Genomic DNA, 24,896 nt, shown 5'->3' with positions numbered 1-24,896 from the left:
TCCCAACCTGGGAATTTCTCACATGCTGAACAAAATGTTTATTTTAAAGGAGACACCGTGCAGTTATCCAAGCAGAAAGTTTAGAAAACTGAGCTGTGACACAGGAGTTAGGCTCTCCACGGTTTTCGGTGGGTTTTGAGTATCTGAATTGTTTCGCACGCGTTGAAGATGCCTGCAAATGCCATGCTCAAAACAGCGGAGAGTCGGGGACAGGAGAGCAAGACGCTGCTTGGCCCCTTCCCGTAGCGGCGTTTGAACCTCCCCCTCGCAGGCAAGCAGCAAGCACACACCTGGCTGTTTCTGGCAGGTGAGCCCCGAGAGCTGGCTGACCTCCAGCGCCCGGAGAAGGGCTGCGAGCTCCCTGCGCGCTCCCCGCGGCGAGGGGCAGCCGTGCCCCGCCCGGCCCCCGCCCGGCCCCCGCCCGCCGCTCGCCACCCCACGGCGGCGGCCCCCGCCCGAGCAGCCCGGCCGCGGCCTCCACCCCGGGGCCGCTCCCGCCGCCCGGCCGCCTTCTGCCTTTCGGAGTGTTTCGGTAAACCCTGCCGGCACTGCCGCCGCCAGCCCTTCCACCCGCGCGGGGCCTGCTGCCCCGCTGCTCCGCGGGGCTCTGCGCAGGGCGCGGGCAGCGCCGCCGGGGCACCCTCAGGCCCAGGGCCCGCCCGCCGCGCGCCCGGACGCCTTTGCAACGGCGCCCCCTGGCGGCCGCCGCGGGGCTCCCCTCCTCCCGCGCGGCCCCGGGCTGAAGGGGAGGGAACGGGGAGCAGCGGCACGGCCGGGGCGTCTGGTGCGCTGGGCCCGCGGTGTGCCCCGGTCGTGCTGTGCTCAGGCCTCGCTCGGCACAGGTTGCGAAGGTGATGAGGGGACCAGAGCGTCTCCCCTGTGAGGAAAGGCTGAGACAGCTGGGCCTGTCCAGCCTGGAGAAGACATCACTGAAAGGAGACCTTATCAATGCCTACAGATCCCTTCAGGGCGAGTGCCAAGAGGACGGGGCCAGGCTCTTCTCAGCGGTGCCCAGCGACAGGACACGGGGCAACGGGCACAAGCTGCAGGACAGGAGGTTCCATCCGAATACGAGGAAAAACGTCTTGATGTGCGGGTGCCAGAGCGCTGGGACAGGCTGCCCGGAGGGGCTGCGGAGTCTCCTTCCCTGGGACATTCCAAACGCGCCTGGACGCGCCTGTGCAGCCAGCCCGAGGTGACCCTGCTTCAGCAGGGCTTGGGCTGGGTGCTCTCCAGGGGTCCCTTCCCACCCCGACCCCTCTGGGGTTTTGTCAGTGAGTTAAAGCCCAGCTGCTAACACCACTTATTCCACAGCAACCTTTAGACTAGATATGTAAAAATGAAATTAGTCACTGAGAGCAAAATTCAGTGCTATATAAAGACAGTAAAAACTGACTTACATAAAACTTCAAGCAAAATCCACTTTAAAACTCAGTGCTTGTGTAAGCTTTTAATTGTGCCTAGACTTACACCAACACCACGGAAGAGTGACCCTCACTCTGTATAGAAAGAGGTGTTTGGCCATCACCCAGCAGTGGCCAGGAAATCATACAAACACAGCTAAGACAGAAACAGTCATGCACAATTCTATAATCTCAGTTTATGTGCGTAATACCTGCTTAAAAGAGGTATCTGATGTCTTCAGTTTTTGGCACTGTGTGAAAATATGGCACCAGCATCACAGGCAGCTCTAGAATTCAGTAGGCAAATTCACAAACTCCCCCTCTTTTTCTGGAGGGCTGGGTAATGCCCAGACAGAAGACATACTCACAGCTCCACAAGCGTATTTCACATGATAGTAATTTTTCATTGTGTGATCCCTCCAATTCAGGATTGCATCTGAAGTTTATTCATCCCAGACTGTGATTGCTCATCGCTTTCAGACTGTAACTTGCGTAATTGCATAATATGTCCAGTGCACCCAATTTCTGAGCTTTGAGTATCTGAATTTTAGTTAAAATTCTACTTGCTGCATCAGATGCCTCTTTCTAAATATGTCATGACTGTTGTTCATCAACAAAATAAGGAAAAAGAAACAACAACAAATCCTTTTTATCTGTGTGTGTCTGCAAACTCTTTAACCCAGACTGCTTTCCTTACCAAAACTCATGTAGGATTTTTTCCCCCCCAAGTATCAGATCAAAGATACTAGTTCCAGCTGTTCTTCACCAACAGCTGTAATTGGTAACAACTAATTAACAACTAATGTAGAAGCACTCTGGTGCTGCTAGTTTCTGGAACTTATTTAATTCACAAGGAAAGCAAAGAAGAAAACAGAACAGCAAAATCCTGCATCCTGCATAGTCTGGCAGCAGAGGAGGGGAAAAAATCAATATAAGGTGGTCTCCCAGGCATGCCTTTGGTGTTGCAGTGCCTGCAGCCAAGAGCTTCAAAGAGTGTTTTGGTTTCTATCTGAAGATCTGGTCATAACTCCAGCATAGCACTTCCAGCAGCTCCTGCTAGCTTTTCCTCTGACGTTTTCCAAATATTGTGTATTACATATGTGCACAACATTATGTTATGTATTATTCATTAGGCAGACAACTGGAGGGAGCAAATCTCAGGATTTTTGATCACCAAGCATCTTGGGGTGTTTGTCACTAATAATACTTGGTCCCCAAGTATTACTGACAAAGATTAACAGATATGTTACAGGTGAGACACTGGGGGGAATTATGCTGCTCTATATGGTACTGCCAAGGCATCTGATGAAAGTACTATGCCCTTTATTGGGCACTGCACTTAAGAAATATGTACGTAAGTAAGTGAGGTGCAGAAGAGAGTAGTGGAAATAAGAACAAAAAGTTACGATGTTGTGAAAAAGGTTGGAGGGGCTGGATTTGCATCTTTTGAAAAAGAAGGTTATGGGGTCAAGACAAGGAAGGGCACAGTGATATTCCAAAGGCCCATGGGTTTTGTGGTGAACTTGTGTCCTCAAGGGGACACTACAACTGGCATTGGATTAAGTCACAGCAAGGAAGATGACAAAATTTTTTGTCAGGCACTTGAACCAGCTGCAGAGAGAATCTCTGTCCATGGTGATATTTAAGAACAGCTTAGACATGTAATTTGTGATATGGTGATATAAAAATACAGTTATCGCATCCCAGGACAGGAGGTTGGTCTAGGTGAGCTCTGGGAAGTGAGGTGGGGTGTTGCTCTGTGGGTAGGCCAGTGCAGGCATAGTCATTTGCAATCCGTGTGCCCTAGTTTCATGCCAGTGAAAAGTGATTCAGTGTGAACAGTCTCATATGAAAGTGATGTTGAAGCAAACGCTTGCAGCAAAAGAAAGAAGAGGAATTTTGGGGAGACCATCTCCAGTGTTACAGCAACACCGAATCTGTCTACTCAGTTTATCAATGGCATTAAATAACAGCTGCCTGCGGTAGCAGAAAATCCATGGTATCCCTGTGGCTTAATGGCAAGTGACAAAGACACAAATGCTGCAAATAACCAGGGAAATGTGGCGGTATTGAAGCAAGAAAGAAAAATCTTTTGAAGTTGGGTTTCAGAGATTTAAGAGAAAACATCGTGGTCCTACTGAGAAAAGCTAAAACTGATCCTGTCCTGGTGCCTACTATGCATCCAAACTGATGGCTTTGCAGACAGAGTGTGCTGGATGTCCTCGTCCGTGACTGAGGCAAGCAAGAAGGGTAGATGAAAGGAAGACCAAGGGTAATGAGATGGACAGTCTTTTCTTGTAGGTGATTAAAAAAACTTAAATGATGAAGTGTCCATAGTCTCCCATTAGTGTAAAAAGAATAGTACAGGTTTACACCATATAATGGGAAGTTATGGGACTCCAAGAAAGCAAATGGTCTGGAAATGAAATGTAAAACACCCTGTAACAATGTTTGGGCTGATGCCTCTGTTTGCTTTAACACTAAGTCTTGCATTTAATTTCAGAGTTGGTTGGGAAGCAGAATTTTAACACATACTTCATGGTAAGTAATTCTGTTGTGTATTGGTGCCATATTATTTTATTAGCTAGCATTAGGGAAATGGAATGAGGAAGAAGGACTAAGGGATTGGAGCATCTGACATATGAGGAGAAGCCAAGAGATTCCAAATTGTTGAGCTTGTAAAAGAGAAGGTTTGGGGGGACCTTGTCAGTGTCTGTAGAGGGGGTAAATGGGGCAGAGCCAGACCCTTCTGGGTGACAAGTGGCAGCAGGTGCAGTCTGGAATACAGGATATTCTACTTAAAAAATAGAAAAATCGTTTTTGCCGTGCGGGTGGTGAAGCAGGCTGCCCAGAGCGGTGCCGGTGTTCCCATCCTCGGGGATACCCCGAGCCCAGCAGGCTGCGCTAGGCCCGGCCCGGGCCTGCCCTGCCCATGGCGGACACAGCGCTGTGGCGCCCCGCGAGCGGCCAGCCCCCGCCGAGCACACCGCCCCGGGGCGCCCGGGTCCCGCCGCCGGCCCTCGCACCGGCAGTGGCGCCCCGCGGCCCCTCAGGGCACCGACCCAGGCAGGGCCCGCGGCACGGCCAGCCCCGCGCTCCGCTCCGCGCAGGCGCGGCCGGGGAACGACAACTCCCGGCAGGCGGCGGGGCGGCGCAGGCGCGGGCGGCGCGGCGGGGGAGGGGAACGCTGATGCAAGAGGCGAGCGCGGCGGTCGTGGGCATCGGCTGGCCGCGTCCCTGAGCGCCCGCCGCTCCGCCCGTCTCCCGCACCGCGTCCGGCCGCAGCCATGTCGGGCGATGAGGTGAGACCCGGCGGCCGCCACCCTCCGGGGGGCCGCGCCCGAGGCCTGTGCTGCGGCCGGGGCTGCCGCCATGTGAGCGGCTGGGCCTGAGGCCTGCGGCGGGCGGCGAGCGCGGCCTCCGCCCCGGGCCGCAGCCGGCGCCTCGCTGCTGGGGCGGGCGGCGCGGCGTGGCTCCCGCCGCCCCGGTCCCGCTCGCCGCCGTCCCGGAGCTGCCGGTGCGGCGGGCGGAGGCCGGTCTAAGGGCCGGGAGCTTCCCCGGTCTCCGCGCGCCGCCGGGGCCCACCGGGCCGGTGTGCGGCCTGGCTCCCGGTACCGTGGGCAGGCAGCGGCCGCCGGGCCGGTGTGCGGCCTGGCTCCCGGTACCGTGGGCAGGCAGCGTCCCCCGTGCTGCCACCGCCCGCTCCGCCGAGGGAGGGCCGGCCGAGGGGCAGGTCTCCCCGCCGCCGCCCCTCCATCGCCATTCGAGCCTCTCCGGCGGTGCGAAGGGTTCAGCCGCTGCCCGAGCCCGAGCCCGAGCGGCAGGCTTCCCGCAGCCGGCGGCGGCTGCTTAGGCACACTTTCCGGAAAGTACATACGTCTGTCTCTGAGACATTTTTGAAGTGTTATAGGTGTGTGGCGTCTTTACTAACCTCATTGCAGCTGTTCTCGCGGGGAGAAGGAAAGCTTTACACGTAGGAGGCTGTATGCACCCTGATGCATGACTGCATCGCCTGTGGGAAACTGCCCTGGCTGAGTCCGTGAGGTGGCTGCTTTTGGTCTTGTATCTTCTTTCTGCTGATGTTTAAAATACCAGTGTGGCTTGTTTCCTTCTGAGCAAAGTGATCAATCTGGCCTTGGAGACAGGCAAGTCATAATTTGGCCTATGTAATAAAGGAGAGCCAGTATAATTACTAACTATTTTAATGGAGGCTGAGACTGACTTATTTAGCTGCTTTAACATCTTAGAATGAATGTACTGCATTTTTATGCCTAATCGTGTCCTTGGAACTGCAGTTCTAATGTCTAGGTTTTACTCTGGTTCCAGAAATTTGGACATGGGAATCCTTGCATTAGATGCTTTCTGTCCCAGGTGATCGTAAGACCATGGAGTGTTCATCTGGATTTTCCTGGTTCAGGTTTAGCTGAAGTGTCAGTAAAATTGTTTTTTTTTTTGCCTAATGTGTTTTTGGTTTTTTTTCTGACATTGAGGCAGATACCAGGAATATCTAGTTCAGTAAAGTTACACCTCTGGATTGCTTTATGTAGCAGACTGACTGAGAATGAAAATGGTAGCAGATATCACAACTAAACTGTTAACTAAACTGTTGCTGTTAGATCTTCTGGCTAGTGTGTCTGTGAGAGTGGGTGAGTGTGCATGCCTGCCAGAATTTCTGTATATCTGGTTGTTAGGAGCCAAGTAGTTCGTTATTGACGTTAAGTTGGTGAAACTTTTTAAAGCCAGTGATCCTCTAAGGTTGAGGGGAGTGAAGACGCATGAAGACAAATGTGCACTTTAAACTGGTGTAGATGTTGGAAAACTGTTTTCTGGTATTGGACTGTAGCTTCAATTTTTTTAGGGCTGTATACAAAACAAAATGCCCCGGTAGAAACATCTATTGTCCAAGTGCTGCCCAGAAGTGTGGCACGGCAGAGGCAACACAGGCCCTATTTGCAAGAAGCAGCAGTCTGTTAACATCTATTCGGTTTATTTAAAATCCTACTATAGATATCAAATCCTACTAGATACCCAAGAGTTATTCCGGCCCTGTAGTTTTATGAAGCTCCAGGAAATAATAATAGAGGATGCTATATTTTGAGCTGCCTGAGGGTTTAGGTGCAGATTGGTCTTAATAATTTTGCACTCTATCAGAGGCTTCAGCTCAGTGTAGTATAAGGATATCTGAACTAACTTTTATCAGTGCAGAGTTGCTATCTGCTTTGTAGACATGCCTGCATTTATTCAAGCTAATGAAATGGGATTTATTTGCAACTTCTATTTGAATCCCCAGCATTTGTCACTGTCACAGCACTTTAATGCTGGCTTCTGTCTGGAGAATTGCGTTTGGACTACGAAGCATTGATGCTTTCTGTTTTTTTTCCCCTCTGTTCTTTCACTTGCTAATTTTCTGTAAGTTGGGATTTTGACTGGCTAGGCATTTGAAATAAGGAGTAGGTATATGGAACTGGATGTGAGAAGGAACTGTGTGGCCTACAGAAGAGGAAACCCCATAAGGGAATTTGGCTCTGAGAGCAGAAACAGAATGGAAATCTATAACTGTTTCTACACAGGGAAGGCATGGGATTTGGTATATTTGGGCTGGGGCCTCTAATCTCTTCCGTAGAGGGTCTGCAACTTTGTACGGTTTTTCAGTGCTTAAATGGTATGATAATGCTTTGACTAATCAAATGTGCTGAATACAGAAAAGGAACAAAAACTTCTGAAACATCTAGCTCAGAAAGTCAAAACACAGAATAGCCTAGTTATGAGGCTGGTCAGTTTACATCATGACTTGTTGAAGCATGTGTGACCTTGACTCCTTAGTTTTCATTGAAGCCCTTAATGAAAAAAAATATTTCAGGCATAGATCTTCTGAGGTTGTGGAACTCTTCCATTAGTTTCCTGAGAGCACTTAGCATGTTATGACTAGGTCTTAGGTTTGCAAAAGCTTGGTTTGACTGGACTGGATGGAGCCGACCTTCAGAGCAGTGCTGTGTTCCAGGCCAGCTACATAGTTTTAATGCTGAAAAAACAATCTCCTGGATCCAGAAGTTGTCCTTGTGTGTTAACTGCAGTTTAATGTGGTGCTACCTTCAGACACGTTCTGTCTCTGGTAGACACAAGATGTGCTTTATGGTGGTCCAGGATGAAAGATGTATTTTTCTTCACAAAGAGAAGAGTGCTTTGGAGTGGGTGGGCTGGTTCCTTCTTAGAAATTACTATGCCCCATCTAAGCATAACCTTATGTTTGCTTAATCGTGTGAGAAGATACAAGACTCTTTGGAGTCTTGTGAAGCTTGTTCATTGAAGTGAGTCATGATTTTGAAAAGGTGTTCATGTGCTTGTTCCCAAAGCTGTGAACTCCTGCTAGTGCAGGCAGCTTTCCTGCTGTTTCACCAGACTGTAGAAGTTACAAGAGGAAGCCAGCAGATAGCGTAACAGGTGCATATTCTTTGATTACTGTGCATTACAAAAGCATGAGTCATACATGTGTCTAAGCATTAGAGCAAAGCCCTCTAGGAGAACTTTTTTGAAAATATAGTGCATTGTGTACAACTAAAGACACGCTTCAGCAGTTTGGAAGCTGCAAGCTTAAGTGTCCCATATATGTGGACACTTTGGGATACTCTGCTGCGAACACCCATATGTGGAGTTCACTGCCTTCAATAGAGCCTTTATGAAGCATAAGTTTCAGAAAAATGGAAGAATATCACATGAATATTGTGTGTAGGAGAATGAGAAGTGTGAGGAAAAGGTTGCGTTGTGGAGAGAGGGAAACCGCCAAACTTGCAGGGTGTAACAAATCGAGAAGTTGGAGAAGTGCTGCTTTGATGAAGTGTTATTTTCATAAGTAAGGGAGTTTCAGATGGTGAATTTTAACTATCTGTGAGAACACTCTTCAATCACTGCATAAGAAAAACTGGAGAGTCTCATTGGCGTTTAAAATTTTGATGTATTAGAGATATACTACTGTGTGAAAATACGGCCAGATGGATGTAACAAAACTGACCAGAAGCTATGATGTCAAACTTGCATCTTAAGTGAAAAAAGTACAAAGCATTCCTGTGTTGGAAAACTGAAGAGCTTGTGTGTTAAATATCTCAGATCTGCAGATGATGAATAGGTTAAAAATTAGTCTTGGGGTAGTGCCTTCTTCAGTCAGATCAGGTGAATTAAGCTTCTTTGTTGGTTAAAAAAGTCATTAACAGCTTTTTACCACTTGGTCTCTGAGGTTCAGTTTCCCACCTGCTGGGGAAAAGGATGAGACCTGTGCTACTTCATAGTGTTGAGAGCTGATACAGATCTTGCTGTATCACCAGCCCCCTTCTAGGTTTTTCCCTAGTCCAGAGCATTCTTGTCAAGAGTGCTGGTAAATCTTGCCTTTTAATAAATTTGGAAATTAATGTGTCTTGGACATGGAAGTACAAAGTGTAGCTGATATGTGGTATAAGCTGTATGGTATAGGTGTGCTTAATTTTTTTTTCTGTTGCTGAGTGGTTCAGTGATAGTTTCACATGGTCTTACTGACATTATGGACTCAAGTTCTGAAGTAAAATGGAGAAGCAGCTGGTAGCTAGTCTGTCTAAGATTCACAGCTTTAATGTATTTTCAGCTAATAAATAGTTGGCAGGAAGCTTGGACTATTATAGGCCAAGTAGCAGAAGCTAAGTGTCAAGCAATATTCTCTTGTAATTGGTCACATGGGTTTTTCCTTGGGACAAGATCCCTGTTTAAAGAAGCCTGTGTTATCACTGTTTTGAGTCAGCTAATTTGTATTACATTGTTACAGATCTAGAAAAATCCCTAATTGAGATTGAAACAGAAGAACAGTTTGGGTAACTGAGGGAATGTTGAGAGAAGCTTGAAGGTGTTACAAATATTAAATGTTAGGTGATTATTATGCTGCTAAGGAACTCTTGGCTTTTACAGATGATTTTCGATCCCACTATGAGCAAGAAGAAGAAGAAGAAAAAGAAGCCCTTTATGTTGGATGAGGAAGGGGGAGATACACAAGCGGAAGAGACTCAACAATCTGAAACAAAAGAAGTTGAACCAGAGCCAACAGAAGACAAAGATGTTGAAGCAGATGAAGAAGACAGCAGGAAGAAAGGTAAAGTGAATCAGCAGATAGGCTCCTAAAAGTAGTCCTTCTGTATCTTGAAACTACAAGCCCCGTTTCAAGAATTTCGCATCGCAGTGTATAATGCTGTGGCCCTAGTCTGTTTAGAGGCTTGAGACTAATACTCTACTTACTTGAAGGGCATATTTGCCTCCTGCTTGAAATCACATTCACAAACATTCAGCAAGCTACCGGTGGCTTATGTAATTCCACTTTCCTGACTCAGAGTCTTTTGTGTGAGGCAGTGAAAAGAGAATCCCTAAAATAGTTAGCAAGAACTTTTAAATCTTCACATGCAGTTATTGCAGTAATTCCACAACTATAGCTGTTTTTCATTCGAACAATTAAACAATAGTGTGAATAACAGAAATATGTTTAAAAGGTTTTCTAGTTTTTGGAGAGCTGTGAATGTGAGAACTGGAGTGTTCTTCAGAATCTTTCAGGAAATAAGCTTGTGATTGTGTATATAACCTTGCTTTTTAAATTGAGGCCAGTGTCATTTCAAGATGACCTGATTTGGGAATGCTGTTAACTTAAATCAGTTTTTTTGACTGCTATAAATTGGCTGCTGCAGTAGACCAGAGAAACTACACCTTTGTCCTACAGTTTTAGTTTTTTTCAAGCATCTCTACTGTAATGACAAAAGTAGCTAGTTTCTCTTGCACAGCAGAAAGAAAGATTAAGCACTTAAAAAAATTATAAAATGCATTTAGAAGATGCAGAAACTGTAAAATGGTACTGCGGTATTTGGGGGTAGGAGGGGAATGACCTCTTTAAAACCTGAAGGATATCTGTAGGGGCTACAGATCGTTGATTATGTCTTACTGTAATGTTTTGAAGATTTGGATGTAAATTAGAAACCTTAATGTCTAAACTGTTTCTACAGTTATGCTTCTTTTGGCAATCCTTTGTTTTTTAGATGCAACAGATGACCTGGATGACTTAAACTTCTTCAATCAAAAAAAAAAGAAGAAAAAACCAAAAAAGATATTCGATATAGATGAAGCAGAAGAAGGTGTAAAGGTTTGTTTACGTAACTAGGCTATCTTGCTATGGCTGAAAATTTTTTTGCTTTCATTTTCTTGGGATTGGCAGCACAGGAGTTGTTTTGAGTCTGTCATTGTGTCTTTGTGCAGATAATAATGAAAGTTATGTTTCACTGTGTTTTTCATACATAGTAGGTTCTGCTGAACATTTGCTCCTGCAGGGCTTTTTGCCCAGAAGTGAAAAAATTGTAACAGATTTGCACAATGAGCAAGTAATTCTGCAGTCTGTAGTAAGGGTTGACTAGCATCAAGACTAATTGTCTTTTGCGGTGAAACAACTAAATGGATGTCAGAAGTCATGCACAGAGTAGTCCTCAAAAGGCCAGCCCTTCAAATAAAGAAATCTTGTTTTACTCTGGTATTTTCTTTAGAAATGATTGGCTACTGTTCTGTGTTCCAGAAGGTGTGTGAGGTATTTCTACTGTTCTCAAGTTTTATACCAAGTTGTGGTTTTGTATCACGTCAGCGTAGCTGGCAAGCTCAGAGACCTAGAGAACTGAGAAATAAATTATGTGTAAACCATCATCTTTCGATTTTGCCTTTTGGGGAAGAAAATGTCCTTCTGATCTGCTGCAGATAGGTGGAATACTTGATCTGTGTTCTCTGCATGTGCAGGGTTGTGATAGTTTGGACTAGCTGCAGGTAGCATGGCTTTTCCCTTACCTTATGGCCTGGCATGGGGAGTGTTTTGTTCCCTTATGCTGTAAAGTGGGTGAGGCCTTTAGGTCAATGTAGTGTGACCTTGTTCTTGACAAGCCAGAAGTTAGACCAGAAGATAAAAATCTAGCTCTGCTTCATGGTAGTAGTGCAGTGCTCTCTTCAGTGTGCTTTAGTTCCGTTCTTATCTGTTACGTTTCAAGACTGTGGTATATATCATCTAGTATTACTAGTACGAGTAATATATATACTATATATACTAGTATTCATCTAGTATAGTGTGCTACAAGTATTATTTCTCATGCTGTGCAATGGAGATTTGTGTTCAATACTGTAAACTATAGTCTTTTTTATTTCTTTTCAGGACTTGAAAATTGAAGGAGATGTGCCAGAGGCAGTAGAACCTGAAGATGACCTTGATATCATGCTGGGCAATAAAAAGAAGAAAAAGAAGAATGTGAAGTTTCCAGATGAAGATGAGATAATGGAGAAGGATGAAGGTAAAACTATAACCTAGCTCAGTGAGGTGTTGAAAGTGAAATGTTGTAGGTGAATAAGTTCTGTTCAGGTGCCTTTTTTGTTTCAAAATTGATGTTGTTACCTTTACTACTAATTATTTATCAGAAAAATGTTCTAAAAAAGCACTGTATAAATTTTCCGTAAGTGCTGATACCCTTGTAGGCAGGCAAGCAGAGACTTGTGTCCACATTGGAACCTTCTTCGATGTACTTTTAGAAATGGTGTAAGCATGAGGTTAAATAACGTTTCTTTTCTTCTTAATGAATCCAAAACAACTTTCTTTGCAGCTTTTGAGGATGAAGACAGCAAAAAAGACGATGGAATTTCTTTTAGCCTTCAGTCAGGACCTGCGTGGGCAGGCTCAGAAAGGGACTACACATATGATGAGGTACTGTTTAAAATACTTTAAAAATATTTTCCGTATTGACATGCATCAGTAGAGCAGGGCCTTATGCTCCTGTGTCCTGTTTCCAACTTAAAATTAAGACTTGTAGTCAGAAGCTCATGAACAGAAAAATAACAAAGCGCATCTTCTATCACAGTTAATTTTCATATAGGGCAATATTAGTGATAGTTAAAAGACCTCTGCAAATAGGCTGAGGTGCTTGTAGATGATGAAGTAAACCCTTGGGGAAACAGCTTTTATATTTTGCATTTATCAGAATGATTTTTTTTAAGGGTGTGTTCAAAAACATATGGGGAAATGCTAAAGGGCAAAGACAATCTACAATTCACTGTGAACGGTATTTGAAGGTGTTTTAGAATTGATGTACTTTATTTGAGAAATGCAAGATATGTTGATGTGAATTCTTGTTTTTTGTAGCTGCTCAATAGAGTATTTAACATCATGCGGGAAAAAAACCCAGATATGGTAGCTGGAGAAAAACGAAAATTTGTCATGAAGCCTCCGCAGGTTGTAAGAGTAGGGACCAAGAAAACATCTTTTGTCAACTTTACAGATATCTGCAAATTGTAAGTTTCCTCTTTAGATTTCCCAGGAATAGCAGATGAATGTGCTTACCTGTGCTGTTAGCTGTTGTGTTGAATGCATGTTTCTGGCAAAGGGCTATAGCAAACCAGAAGTAAACTGAAAGCTGTTTCAGTCATACCGCTCACTTCCTCTACATTTCTCTGAGAAGGTATTTATGAAGATGACTTATTGAGATAATTCCTTATTTTATACTTAAATTATGAAAATGATAGGCTTGCTATCTCGCCTTCATGGACTGAAACTAAACTATTGTTTTTGTGAGTTCACTGGCTTCTGTCAAGTCTGTAGCTTGGTCACCAGTGTGATTTATTTGCAGGTCTTGGGTAGGGAAAGTTCTTTCTAATTTGAACTGACTAGAAATACTATTCTCTTGGTAAACGATGTGGAGTTCAGTAATTTTTTTCCCACGGTTTTCTGCAGTGCTTTCTATGTCTTAATTATTTCTTGTCAGGGCAGTTCTTTGTGGGTGATTCTGGGAATGTATATCTGATTTGTTTCAAAAGTGTGCCAGAAAACAGTTATGATGAAATCATGCTGAGGATCTGGGTAGTATACTAAAGTGAATTTTTAATGGTCACTAGTAACACTTTTCAGGAAATGGCAGAGGGATGGGAGAGTATGAATGGAAAATCTCAATAAACAACTTATTTTTAATAGTTACTGTAATTGTGAGTTTGGGGGGGGCAGATGTGGTGCAGGGTTTTTTTGTGGACTGCTCAGCTTTCTGGTGTCCTCAGTCATTGTCTGTGCTCTTTGGTGCAGATACTATGGCACTGCCCCCTTTTAAATGTGGTAATTTAAGATCATTTTAGCTTGCCAGTCCTGTATAAATATACTGGGGGAAGGTTAAACATATCCTTACTTTATTTTTAGATTACATCGTCAGCCAAAACATCTTCTGGCATTTTTGTTGGCAGAATTGGGTACAAGGTAAGGCTATTGGGCTGTGTATATGCTTATGCATGTAAGACGCAACGCCAACGTAGTTGACGTTATCTGACAAAAAATAGAACTCTTGGGTTTAGATCTGTGTGTATGTGCGCGAACATCGGCCTTTTCTTCCCTGGACTTGGGTGCTGTGCTGGGTGGTTGGAGAGATACCATCTTAGGGAAGAGGTACAGAGGCAAACTATAACTCCCAGAGAACAGTCTGGATAAGGATTTCAGTTCCCTATTTGGGACCTTTCTCAAAGATGCTCTGATAGCAGAGCCATTTGTCGCAGTTGGTGAGGGTGGCTCTGTGGCTCATATCAGCCTAAGGCAGATGATAAATAGCTAGGGAAGAGAGAATGCCTCTGTGCCTAATGGCAGGTCTTGTGGGCCTGTAGCTAGTTATTCTGTCTAATGCTGCAGTTAAACCCACCTGTCAGCATAAAAAAGTGTTGATTTCATATGCCTTTTATTGAAGATCTCGTGCTGTGGTAGTGTACTACTTGTTGTCTGTTCATTTCTCTGTTCTAGACTGCAGTGTTGTTATATGTAGGCAGAGAATCAAGGAGCCTAATTGCAATGTTTGTGCAACAGATGCCCGTTTGATTGGGCTTTGGAGTCCCTTCAGCTCCAGACAACTTAAACAAGAACTTGGAAATCATAATGTGAAAAAACATTCAACATGCTACATTAGAATGGTTAGAAGAGGATCGTATCACTCATTGCATCTTACTAGGGAGTTGTTTGGTCACTTCTATGAGATAAGCAGGTGTCAATTCTCAATTCTGTAAAGTTCTTCTGACTGGGAAGCTTGACTGTGAGGCTGATCTCTGCTGGAGTTTGCTTTTACTGCAGTGAGGGCTATACTTGGGCAAATCTTCCTGTAGGTTTTTTAAGTGCCTTCAGAATTTTGTATTTTTATCCACAAAGTAATGCTGGCTTACTCCTGAAGCATGCATCGTTATCTTGCTTCATGTTCCTGAGTAGTTTTAATGCTTGACATCTTCTGCAAACCAAATAATTATTTTTTTCTTTTAAATTAGTGGCTCAATAGATGGTAACAACCAACTTGTAATCAAAGGAAGATTCCAGCAAAAACAGATAGAAAATGTCTTGAGAAGATATATCAGTAAGTATAACTGCCTTTGCGCTCCAGATTTCTCTCAGGCCCCTTTTGATGACCAGTGACCCATGTATGGCCCATATGTATGTGCATGCTGTGGAGAGTCTGCTAAGACGCTACAACTTTGCTGCAGCTTTATAATGAAATAATGCAAGTAACAGGTGGTTCTGCCACGTTTATAAGCACAGAGGTCGTACTCTGTCCTGCACTAAAACATACCAAGGAAAACAGTAAGAGCGTTTGAGAATTGCTTGTTTTCATCTGACTTTCATTTCTTGGCTTTGAGGGCTATAGAAAATAACAGTAATTGTTAATTTTAGTCTTTTGTACACATTAACACATATGGTGTGTGTGTCACTGCTGGTCAAAGCACTCTGAGATTATATGTAACAAAAAAGTCCTGCTTTAGTGCTGTGCTGTACAATGACATAGGGGAATGCTGTTTCAGCAGAGGAAGTTGCGGAACACCAGCGGGAAGTCTTAACTGGTGGTTGCTGTTTTTAAAATGGCAGTGTCGGTGCATAATGTACCATGTGAAACCTAGTCTTTATGAACCTGGGAACTAGGAGGAATTGTTAGGTTGCCTCAGCCTCTGTGTTTTTCTTAGTAAGCCACTTCTAAGTCAGTAGATGCATTTGAGCACCCTTTCAAGACAACTGTTAAATTAAGGCTGAAGAAGTGGTGACTTGTCCGCTGATCATGCGTTATCGTTTAACTGCAACTTAATTCCTTTTCTGCAGAGGAGTATGTCACCTGTCATACATGTCGGTCACCAGACACAATCCTACAGAAGGACACCAGATTATATTTCTTGCAGTGTGAGACCTGCCACTCTCGCTGCTCCGTCGCCAGCATCAAAACTGGTTTCCAGGCTGTCACAGGCAAGAGAGCACAGCTCCGTGCCAAAGCTAACTAGTTTGCTAATCAACACTGGATTTTGCAAAGTGTTCTGGGGAGATATGACTGGACAGGTTTACAGTTGGAGTGGATTTACCATTGTATTAAAACAAGATTGTAAAACTACAAGAAATTTGGCTTTTGATTGATTGGTCTGTGAAATCCTTGCAAGATGCAGATCCTCAAGCTGTTCACATACATTTGCTCATTGAATATATTTTACCAACTGTAAGGAACGTGATGGGAAAGGAGGTGCTTTTTAATCCATTCAGACTTCTGTAAAACACAAGATAAATTAAAGATATTGTAACAGTGAGTGTCTTCGATTTTGGATTTTTCCTTCAGTTTTCCTTTAGACAGCTCATGGGAATGGTTGATGTGGTGTTGTGCTGATTATGACACTGAACTATGTCCAAGACCCAGAATAAAGTTCAAGATAATGGTTGTTTTGCTTTTACATTACAAGCTTACTTTTGGTTAGGCTGTCATTAAACAGAGAAAGCAGTCACAGAAAGACGGGGGGGATGATATATCAACATGAGACCTGCTCATGCTTTTATAGCCACATTTGTATGGGAATGCACTTTGCACAGAAAGTGACATCAGGACATTTTGATACTGCTTAATTTGGCAGAATGTAGCTCTGAGATAGATCAGACAGCATATTGATGCTGAATCTTAACATAGAATTGATAAACTGTATTGTAAGTTTTCATAGTGTCATAGTACTAAATTTTGCAATTTCTAATAGAGAAATGTTTATATTTCTTAAGTCCTGCACTCTTCATCACTTTAAAAATAATCTAACTAAATGCAGAAAAAAATGGATATAGTAACATCATTATATGATGGCTGCAATACATGTCTTTACATAAATCTTGAATTTACAGAAGATACTGCCAAGTAGTTTTGAGTTCCAAATTAACACATTATGCTTCTTGATCATAGTGTGCACTTCTGTCCACTAGCAGTCAGTATCAGTAATCTCTGGGGGACATGCATAGTGCTGTCCTAACTAGTGTTTCTAGTGCTGTAGAAATTTTGTTACAGCTGCCAAGTACAAAGATGCAAACGGGGAGTGAAGTCCCTGTTGAGTACTGTAAGGGGGGACAATTTTCATTTGATGCCAAAATGGCATAGGGTCAGGATAAGATGCAGTAGCTCAGGACCCCGGGCACCCATCCCTGCAGGTAAGCAGAGTAGCCACCTCCTCAGGGAAAACGGTGGTCATTCTGAATGCAATTCATCAATATAAGAAACTGAAGGGTTTCTACCAAGTTTTAATCTTTGTATGTATGTTAATACAGAACACAGTCTTGCTGGGAAGTCACTTGCTATTTGAAAACCTGACAGCACTCACTGTAAGGCAAAAATCAAGGTTTTATGGTTGGTTTCTTAAAAGCATTTTGAATTTCAAGTGAGCTATAACAATGTTGGATGTGTCTTTAAGTGAATAAAGCCAGGATCAGTGCCTCTTGTAACATTGTTGTATTCTTGGTTTTTTCTCTAGCAAATAGGCATTCTGTTGGAGGTAAAACTTTCTGGAGAAGTGCTTGTTGTCTTTTTGTTTCAGACACTGAAGTAGCTAAACAATGATACTTTCTATTTTTAAATGCTTGCTTTGTCCTGGGTCACATACCTTTAACGTACTTAAAATACAGTATGGCCTTGAATTGGTGCTGTTGTTATAGTGTATTAAATACAAAGTTTTACTTCAGCATATTTGGGTCAAAAAGGCCAAACTAATAAAGGAATAAATGATTGTTTGAATCAATCACCTGTGAGCTCTCCTGGCTCACAGGTGAGCTTTATATTTCATAGATGTATTCTGGGTCTGTACGTGAAATCCTGAAGGCATTGGTTTTGATGACTAGTATTTGAGTGAAACATCTTGAGCTGTACTCTTGGCTGTGGAACAACCTCATTGATGCATGAAGTCTTCTGTGTCTACAAGCAGATACTGCTTGATTCTTATTTAAAAAAAAACCCAACGCCTTCCAGTGTACATTCAAAAAGGAGTATGGTTACTAGAAGTGTATGAACACAAATGCCTCTTGCTTCTGGTAAGATTGATGTAAGTTTGAAGTGCAGTTGTGTTCAGAGGCAAAAAAAGTTTTGTACTTAAGCTGAATCTAAGTAAGCAGCTTAAGGATGGAGTTTGTAACAGACTGCGGTGGTAGCTTGGCCTTGGGTCTGCGTGCAGGCATGTGTTTGGAGGCAGACAGAACTCTTTCTCCATGCTTTTTTCTCTGAGCTGAACGTTGGCTGCATAGTGCCGTGGAGATGTGGGAGCCAGATTTGTTTAGGTACTGGAAGACTGCAGAGCGGCTCGGGATCCCTGTTTGAGTGGGCTGGGGAGGAGCCTGGGAGGTGACAAAAAGCACAGTGATGCAGCTGCGTTGCTTCTCTCCGAGGCTCCTGCCATGCCTGGAGTTCTCATACACCTTATCTCAGTAATCTGAGCTGTTGCAGATCTGTTCCTTTCTGGCAGTAAAGATGCAATACATCTTTCAGCCCAGAGTGTGCAAATGAAAATCTCCTGAGACTTGTCACTGGAGGTCCTGGGGGAGCTTTACAGAAGAAGCCGTGTTGCGGTCAGTCCATTTGGAATTTACCGATACCCTTGTAAGAAGAATACTCTCTTTATAACCCACTTTTGCCAGGAAAGTGCTTTCGTTTCTGTTGCCTAGTGAGGGGTGGAACTCTAAGGGTTAGGTGACCTTGCATGGGTCACCAAAGTAACCAGCAACATGAAAACAGATCTAGTTCCCTGGTCAGTGCAGATGCAGCGGGATCAGCTGCCTTCGGGGTGGGGTGGTTGTGTTGTGCTGAAATAACCGGTTACTATTACGAAAATAAGTGAGACCAAACTTCACAGAAGCTTCTAGCCAAGGCAAGGATTGAATCAAAGCAGTGATATTTTTATAACCAGAAATGGTATAAAGGAGGAGAAGTGTGTATTACAAGTTCCCACTGAGAGTGGGGGATGTCTGGTTAGTGCTGTGCACGGTCGTAGTGCATTGTGTCCTCCAGACGGGTACACCACATCCTGAGGTCCCTGGCTTGTGTCAGCTGTGGGCCTGCAAACTTGGTCACCTAAGATTGTAAGCGAGGAGAAGAAAAAGCACATTTTCAAAGCTGCTGCTGAAAACAGGACAAGGTTTGTAACAATTTGCATGGGATGTTCTGCTGCAGTCAGGTGGAAGTGCGTATGATGGTATTTAGTGGAGGAGGTACAGAAATAGAAACAGCAGGAAAGCTCTGAAAGTCAAGCGAATGTGAAGTTGAGTGTGGTGCTGACAGCTAAGATTCATTAGAACTTCTCTGTTAATATTTTAAATAATGTTTCTCCAGCTATCTCTTCTGCCCCTCTGCTCAGTTTTTTCCTAGAGTTTTATTCCAGATTACCAGACTAACAGAAGAGTATCCAAGCAAGTGAGATGCCAAGCTTTGGAAAGAGTTGAAGGCAGATACTTAGCAGAAAACCAGAGCTGCACAAGAATTGCCAGTTCTGCTTCAGCCTGTATGGGCAACAAACTGCAAAGCCACACCGGCTTCCAGAATAATTGCTTGGGTTTCTGTTTTCAAGTTGGTTTTGCCATAGTAAAGGTTAGTCCTACATTGCCTGAGTAGCAGAATGTCATTTTCTGTAGCTTTCCATTTGACAAGTGGTTGCCCTCACAATACGTGGGTTTGAACCCTGGCTGCTCCAGTGCAAGCTCTTCCCTGAGCATCCTGTTCCTGGCCCCTGCCGGAGACAGGACATCAGGCTGGATGTGCTGGGCTGTGACCCCGGGTGGTAAGTCTGGGTTGACTTATCCTGCTTCTGAACTGTCTTGTTAACTGGTGTTTTTTTTCAGCCACTAACCTCACTCTTCCCCAGAAACATGAAGGACTCAAATGATGGGAAAACAGGCAGTTTGGTGTCCCTGGAGGGAAACAGCCAGAAACGCTGAGGTTAGTGGTGGTGGTCGGCGTACCAGGACAAGCCTGTCCTGATGAAAGCCTCTCCTGGTCTTTTTCAGCAGTGCAAAGGGGACCTGCAGCTCAGCTCTGCAGGTGTTGGATTCCCTCAGTGTTCGTGGGGATCGGCCAGGGGTAGGTTGGACCTACGTGGCTCTGCCTCGCGTTCTGCTTTCTGCGTGTATAGGGCATTTTGGCAGTTAGCCCAAGTCATGGATATGACTTCTTGCTATTACGGTTCTGAAGAATCTGACTTTTGGTGTTGGTTTGGCAGTGTCGGCACCGTTCATCTCAGCTGTGGTGGGGCCAGTGGTGCTGGTGTCCCCGCAAGGGCAGCACTGCCCCGATCCCCACGCTCCTGTGCCAGCCAGCGCTGAGCCCCGCAGCCTGCGGGACGCTCCCGGTGCTGCAGGGAAGGAAGAGAAACGTGTGGTGGCCTTGTTGGGAGAACTGTGTCACCCGTGCAGGTATGTGACAGGTAAGCGGCGAGGCTGGAGCAAGGGCGTGTTGCTCAATCAACCACTTGTTTTTGGGACAGGAGGGGAAACATCAGATGAAAGACCAGCCACTGTGTGCCCCAGGGATGGAGCTGCTGCCTGGCAGGAGATGCTGCCCAGCCTGGGCTTCCCACTGGCATGGCGGGCACGGCCCCGGGAGCTGCGTCCCCTCGCCAGGGCGCTGAGCTTTGCCCCCTGCCAGGGGCGCCCAGGCCACGGCGCTGGGTACCAGCTGCTGGGTACCAGCCGCTGGGCTGCCCCGGCGTCAGGTGAGCAGATCGCTGTGGTGGGGTTTAAGGCCAGGCTCGTTAGCAATAGATGGAGGGCAAATGACTACAAGTAAAAGCGATATGAATTACATTTTTACTTCACCATAACCCCTGGATACCTTTCAAGTTGCTGTGCTGCTTTTTTCCTAGGATGCCCTGCGTGTCCAAGCTGTGAGAACGGGAAGACTTCCTGATGACACCTGTCTGCCGGGTGGCACTTCGGGCTGTAGGTATCCTGGAGGGCCGAGTGCCTGTGCTGTTACTTCTCTTAATTTCTTCCTGCTTTTTTTTTTCCTTTCCTTTTAGTTTAAATCCACCTTCCCACATTGCTCTTAATGCATCTTTGTTTCTCCTTTTATCTCTAGTGTTTCTTGAACTTTAAGCTTTTGAATGCAAATGCACGTCCCAGGAGGCTGTATCAGCCAGAAGTGCTCTGGGTGCGTGAGAATGATTTCTGATTCCTCTTCATACCCAATATCCAGGTGTACGTAAATTACTTTAGAAGAGCTTTTAGGTATAGTTCATTATGGTATGTTTAAGATTACTCTTCTTTTGCCCCTGTTCCTCCTGCTGGCTGCCTGCTGCCTGCCGAGCCTCCCTTCCTTTCACATGAAGCTCTTTGACTGAAATTCACTTTTATTTTTGAATTTACTGAAATATTATATTAGATGCTGATATACAAACAAGTTACTAATTGCTTGTGTTTACAGCATGCGCACGCACTCTCTCCCTCAGTGACACAGGATGAATAGCCAGCTCTGGTGGCACTTGCCCATCGCCGCTTTGGCCTCTGGCGTTGTGGTGCTGCCGCACTCCGGCTGCTCCTGCAGCTCTGCGGACCCGTGGCTGGGGCTGGACCTGCCTGTGAGGGTGAGTCTGCTGTGCTGCCGGGCTCCCGCAGTGTGATGGGGCAGGATGCTGCATCCCTAGGCCCCGCAGCCAGGCTGGTCTTCGAGCAGTTTAAATGGATATATGTAAAGTGTCACCACCCTGTGGCACCCACAGCAGTTTTATTGAAGGAGATATGCAGATTAAATTTGCCAAAGCCTCCCAGGTCTCAGGTGTGGTCCGAATGCAGGTGGGTTTCACCTGGGCGTCAAGGGGCTGCTTACGCTGTGCTGGCTGTGGTCTGAAAGCATCCCCGGCCGGCTGCTCGTGCCCACCCACAGCCAAGCGGGGCCGTCGCTGGCTGCCCGGCGCAGTGAATGCAGCTGCGGGGGCTGAGGAGGAGCTGCAGGAGCTGCCCACCGGCGGGGCAGGAGGGGTGAAGAAGTGGTCGGTGAGCAGATGGGGCAGGCTGCAGCGTCAGTCCATGCTTCACCCCCGGTGATATCTGCTTGCAAATGGAGTAAAGGCAGCAGCAAGGAGGCTCATGTGCTGGGGGCCCTCATTCCCGCCCCTGCCTGTATCTCTCACCCTTATCCTTCCCTTTTCCCCCTCTTGCATCTTGTCTATCTCAGTCATGCTTTTTGTGGGTCGTCTTTGCAACTAGTTTGGGCTACTCCCTGGGGCTGTGAGTCCAGGGAAGGGGTGACAGCTGGGGCCTGTAGGAAATTGGGTTTGAGGAGCCCTCTCAAACCTGTCAGAGCAAATAATCCACCAGCTAGGAAGTCTGGGCAATGAGAGGGTGCTGAACTTGAGGATTTTCTTGCTAAATTGATACAGTGTGTCTGTTCTGAGGCTGTGTGGCCACACGCCGTTGCGATGGGTCTGTGAGCAGTGCTGGTGCGTGGGGCTCAGTGCAGGCAGGAACGGCTGCTCCAGCCACTGCCGGGCGCGCACAGCGGGTCTGGAGGTGGCCGGCTCCTTTGGCATCGCGCTGTCCCTGGCCAAGGCTTGAGAGGCTTTTCCTGGCAGAGGATGGAAAGACTCCACCAGGAGCCCTTGGGGTTCTCGACCACATCTCCAAATGTTTCCACAACTTTCTTGAGAAGAGTCAAAATATGGAATTAAATCTTCTGCGGATATTGGGAAGACAGTGCAGGAGGGATATGACAACTCTCACAGAGGCAGTCACTAGCTTTTACAAATTTGCCAAAGAACGGGCCCTATTACAGCTGCAATAACTGAAGTATTTCCAAAGTGCTGCGTGGATTTTAACTGTGATGCTCGTTAAAGTTAATAGGATTTATTAAAGCCTGGGGGGGCTTTTGTTGCATCTCCTGACTCAAACTGAATGCAAGATTACAGGTGTTTTGGGCCAACAGATTGTCTTTCCATGCCCAGAAGCACAATAAAAGGAGGATTTGGGACTGGGGTAACCCTGCTCTATTGCTCTAATGACTACCGAGGCACATGAAAAAGCAGAGCACCAAAAGTTCCTATACATCTGCTATTCCCACCCAGAGCAGCACACCAGTGTGTTGGCAACCTCATACATTTCATGTTTCCTTTGCAGGGGAGCAGGCAAGGCAGTGGGGATTGAGACCTTCGGTTTTGTTTCCAACAAAGACCATGCTGCTGTTGCCTCCAAGCGCAGATGGGATGGCAACAAGCAGAGCAGCAAATGTGACAAGCCAGGTGAGGTCCAGGACACTTGGTAATGAGAACTTGTCTTTGTGGGTGGTGGGGAAAGCCTTTAACAAAAGCATTTTTTTTTTTTCAATTCACAAGACGGAAACTGTTTATGTTCAGATGAGTTGCTCCGTTTATGTTGGTCCTTTTTCTTCAGAATGTGCAGATGTTGCCCTGGGGGAAATGCTGGGGAGAATGGACTGACCCAGCCCTTGTCTTCCCACATCCCAGCAGGGCAGGGACAATTACAGGAAATGACTCTGGAGGGACTCTGGACCATGGAAAAGGAGGTTGGGTGCACATAGGGTGGGACCCCTTTATATTCATTCAAGAGCTAATGAGGTCTGACAGATTTGTGTCACGGATGTTTAAAATGCCTTGGAGAGGACCACACATCTTTCTGTTAAGCTGGACAAGCTCAGTAATAGGGCTTCTGCTCTTCACTGTGGTCTGCTTCCCTGTGACAGCAGAGTGTGGTTTGGGCTGGGATTGAGGATGAGGATGGATGGGCTGTGGTTAAAGCACTCCGTTGTGCTCTGAGCATGCAGCACCCCACACAGTAGCTCACGTGTGTGTTAGTGTCTGGAAAGGTGGGATGGGGAAGCTGGGGAACAGGAGCTCAGGTGCACACTTAAATAGCGCTGGTGGCTTTGCCTGCACTCTGCACGTTCACTATGAAATGGTGAGCGGTTTATGCTCTGTGCCCCTGCAGTGGGCATCTGCCCTTCCCCCTGCCCTCCCTCTCTGTCCCTGGGAAAGCAGTGCTCGGAGGGAGGGGGTGACACCTCCTCTCCTGGTGGACCCAGCAAAGTCAGCAGGAAACTTGGCAGCTGCTTTGTGGCCTTAAGGGGTGAGAGGGGCGGTGTGCAGCCCCTTGCCCACCCCACTGCTGTGCCCTCGCCTCTTCATGCGCAGGTTTTCTGGATGGTCCCGTACAGAACTTGGTAAGCTCAAACCCCCAGAACTCACTTTGTTGAAGCCCCATCTACAGCCAAGAGCAAAGTTAATGACTGTACGGGGGCCTGTGTAAGAGCTCACAAAGTCCCTCACTCTCTCCCCCAAATAACCAAATCAAACCAGTTGTTTGCTAGGAGACCCGCAAATAACCAAATCAAACCATTGTTTGCTAGAGACCTTGACTGTGCTCTGGTGGCCTGAGGCTGATGAGCTGCATGGTCCAGCCCAGCCAGGCTGACGTGTGGCCGGTGAGGCAGGGGCTCGGGGTGGGACGGAGCCAGGGTGCGCTCTGCCCTCTCCGAGGCACCGAGCCATGGCTGGTCTTGCAGCCCAGGCACCTGGCTCAACAGACCTAAGGGTGGGCTGATTTTGATAGCTAATCTTTTTTACTTGCTTTTTTTCTTCCCTCCCTCCCCTCCATCTTTCCTTCTCTTTCCCAGCTGCAGACGCCCAGCCATCAGCCTGACGGTGCTGCTCTCCTCACCTTGGAGTGATCTGGTGACTGATGGCAGGATGGATGGACACAGCTCAGGTGCCACACGTGCCAGGGTTTGGATGATTACTCCAGTGAACACGTGCACAGCTGGCAACTTGGTATGAGCTTTGCTGGGGAAGGGGCTGGGGAGATGGCCAGAAGACATTGTGCCTAAGGAGCATCTGTGAGCACCAGTGGCTTCTGCAAACTGGCACAGCAGCCTCATTTTTCCAGTCCGTTATACAGAGCTGGACCAGTGCAAAGTCCAGAGATTAAAAGGCCTGGATTTGTCCCCTGCTCTCCTGCATCAGATGAGTTTCGAGGCCTCCAGAGGAGAAGTCTTAGAACCCCAGAGATTTTGCTCAGCCTGCTGGGATATACCTTGTGTAAGGGAAAGCAAATCCCCTGGGCAGAGCTGAAGCTTAGAAAGGAAAAGAAGACTTACTTGTCTGAAATGGAGGAAAAAATGTGTGTGTGTACGTATGACAGAGAGAGAAGAGAGCAAAAGCAAATTAATTAATTTCTTTCTTTTATTA

At 46.1% G+C, this 24,896-nt stretch overlaps 1 protein-coding gene across 1 annotated transcript; it reads left to right on the top strand.

Moving 5' to 3' along the window:
- The first annotated feature begins 4,551 nt into the window (after positions 1–4,551).
- Positions 4,552–16,001, top strand: EIF2S2 (eukaryotic translation initiation factor 2 subunit beta). Its single transcript, XM_055814335.1, has 9 exons — positions 4,552–4,705; positions 9,333–9,513; positions 10,442–10,545; positions 11,590–11,725; positions 12,032–12,132; positions 12,568–12,716; positions 13,609–13,665; positions 14,709–14,794; positions 15,529–16,001. The coding sequence occupies exons 1-9, from the start codon at positions 4,691–4,693 to the stop codon at positions 15,702–15,704; spliced, it is 1,005 nt and encodes a 334-aa protein (XP_055670310.1). The 5' UTR covers positions 4,552–4,690; the 3' UTR covers positions 15,705–16,001.
- Positions 16,002–24,896: the final 8,895 nt, after the last annotated feature.

This window comes from Falco peregrinus, chromosome 9, assembly GCF_023634155.1.
Source record: "Falco peregrinus isolate bFalPer1 chromosome 9, bFalPer1.pri, whole genome shotgun sequence".
Classification (NCBI taxonomy): Eukaryota; Metazoa; Chordata; class Aves; order Falconiformes; family Falconidae; genus Falco; species Falco peregrinus.
The sequence above is the reverse complement of the archived record's forward strand: the minus strand, read 5'-3'. Positions and strand labels throughout refer to the sequence as shown.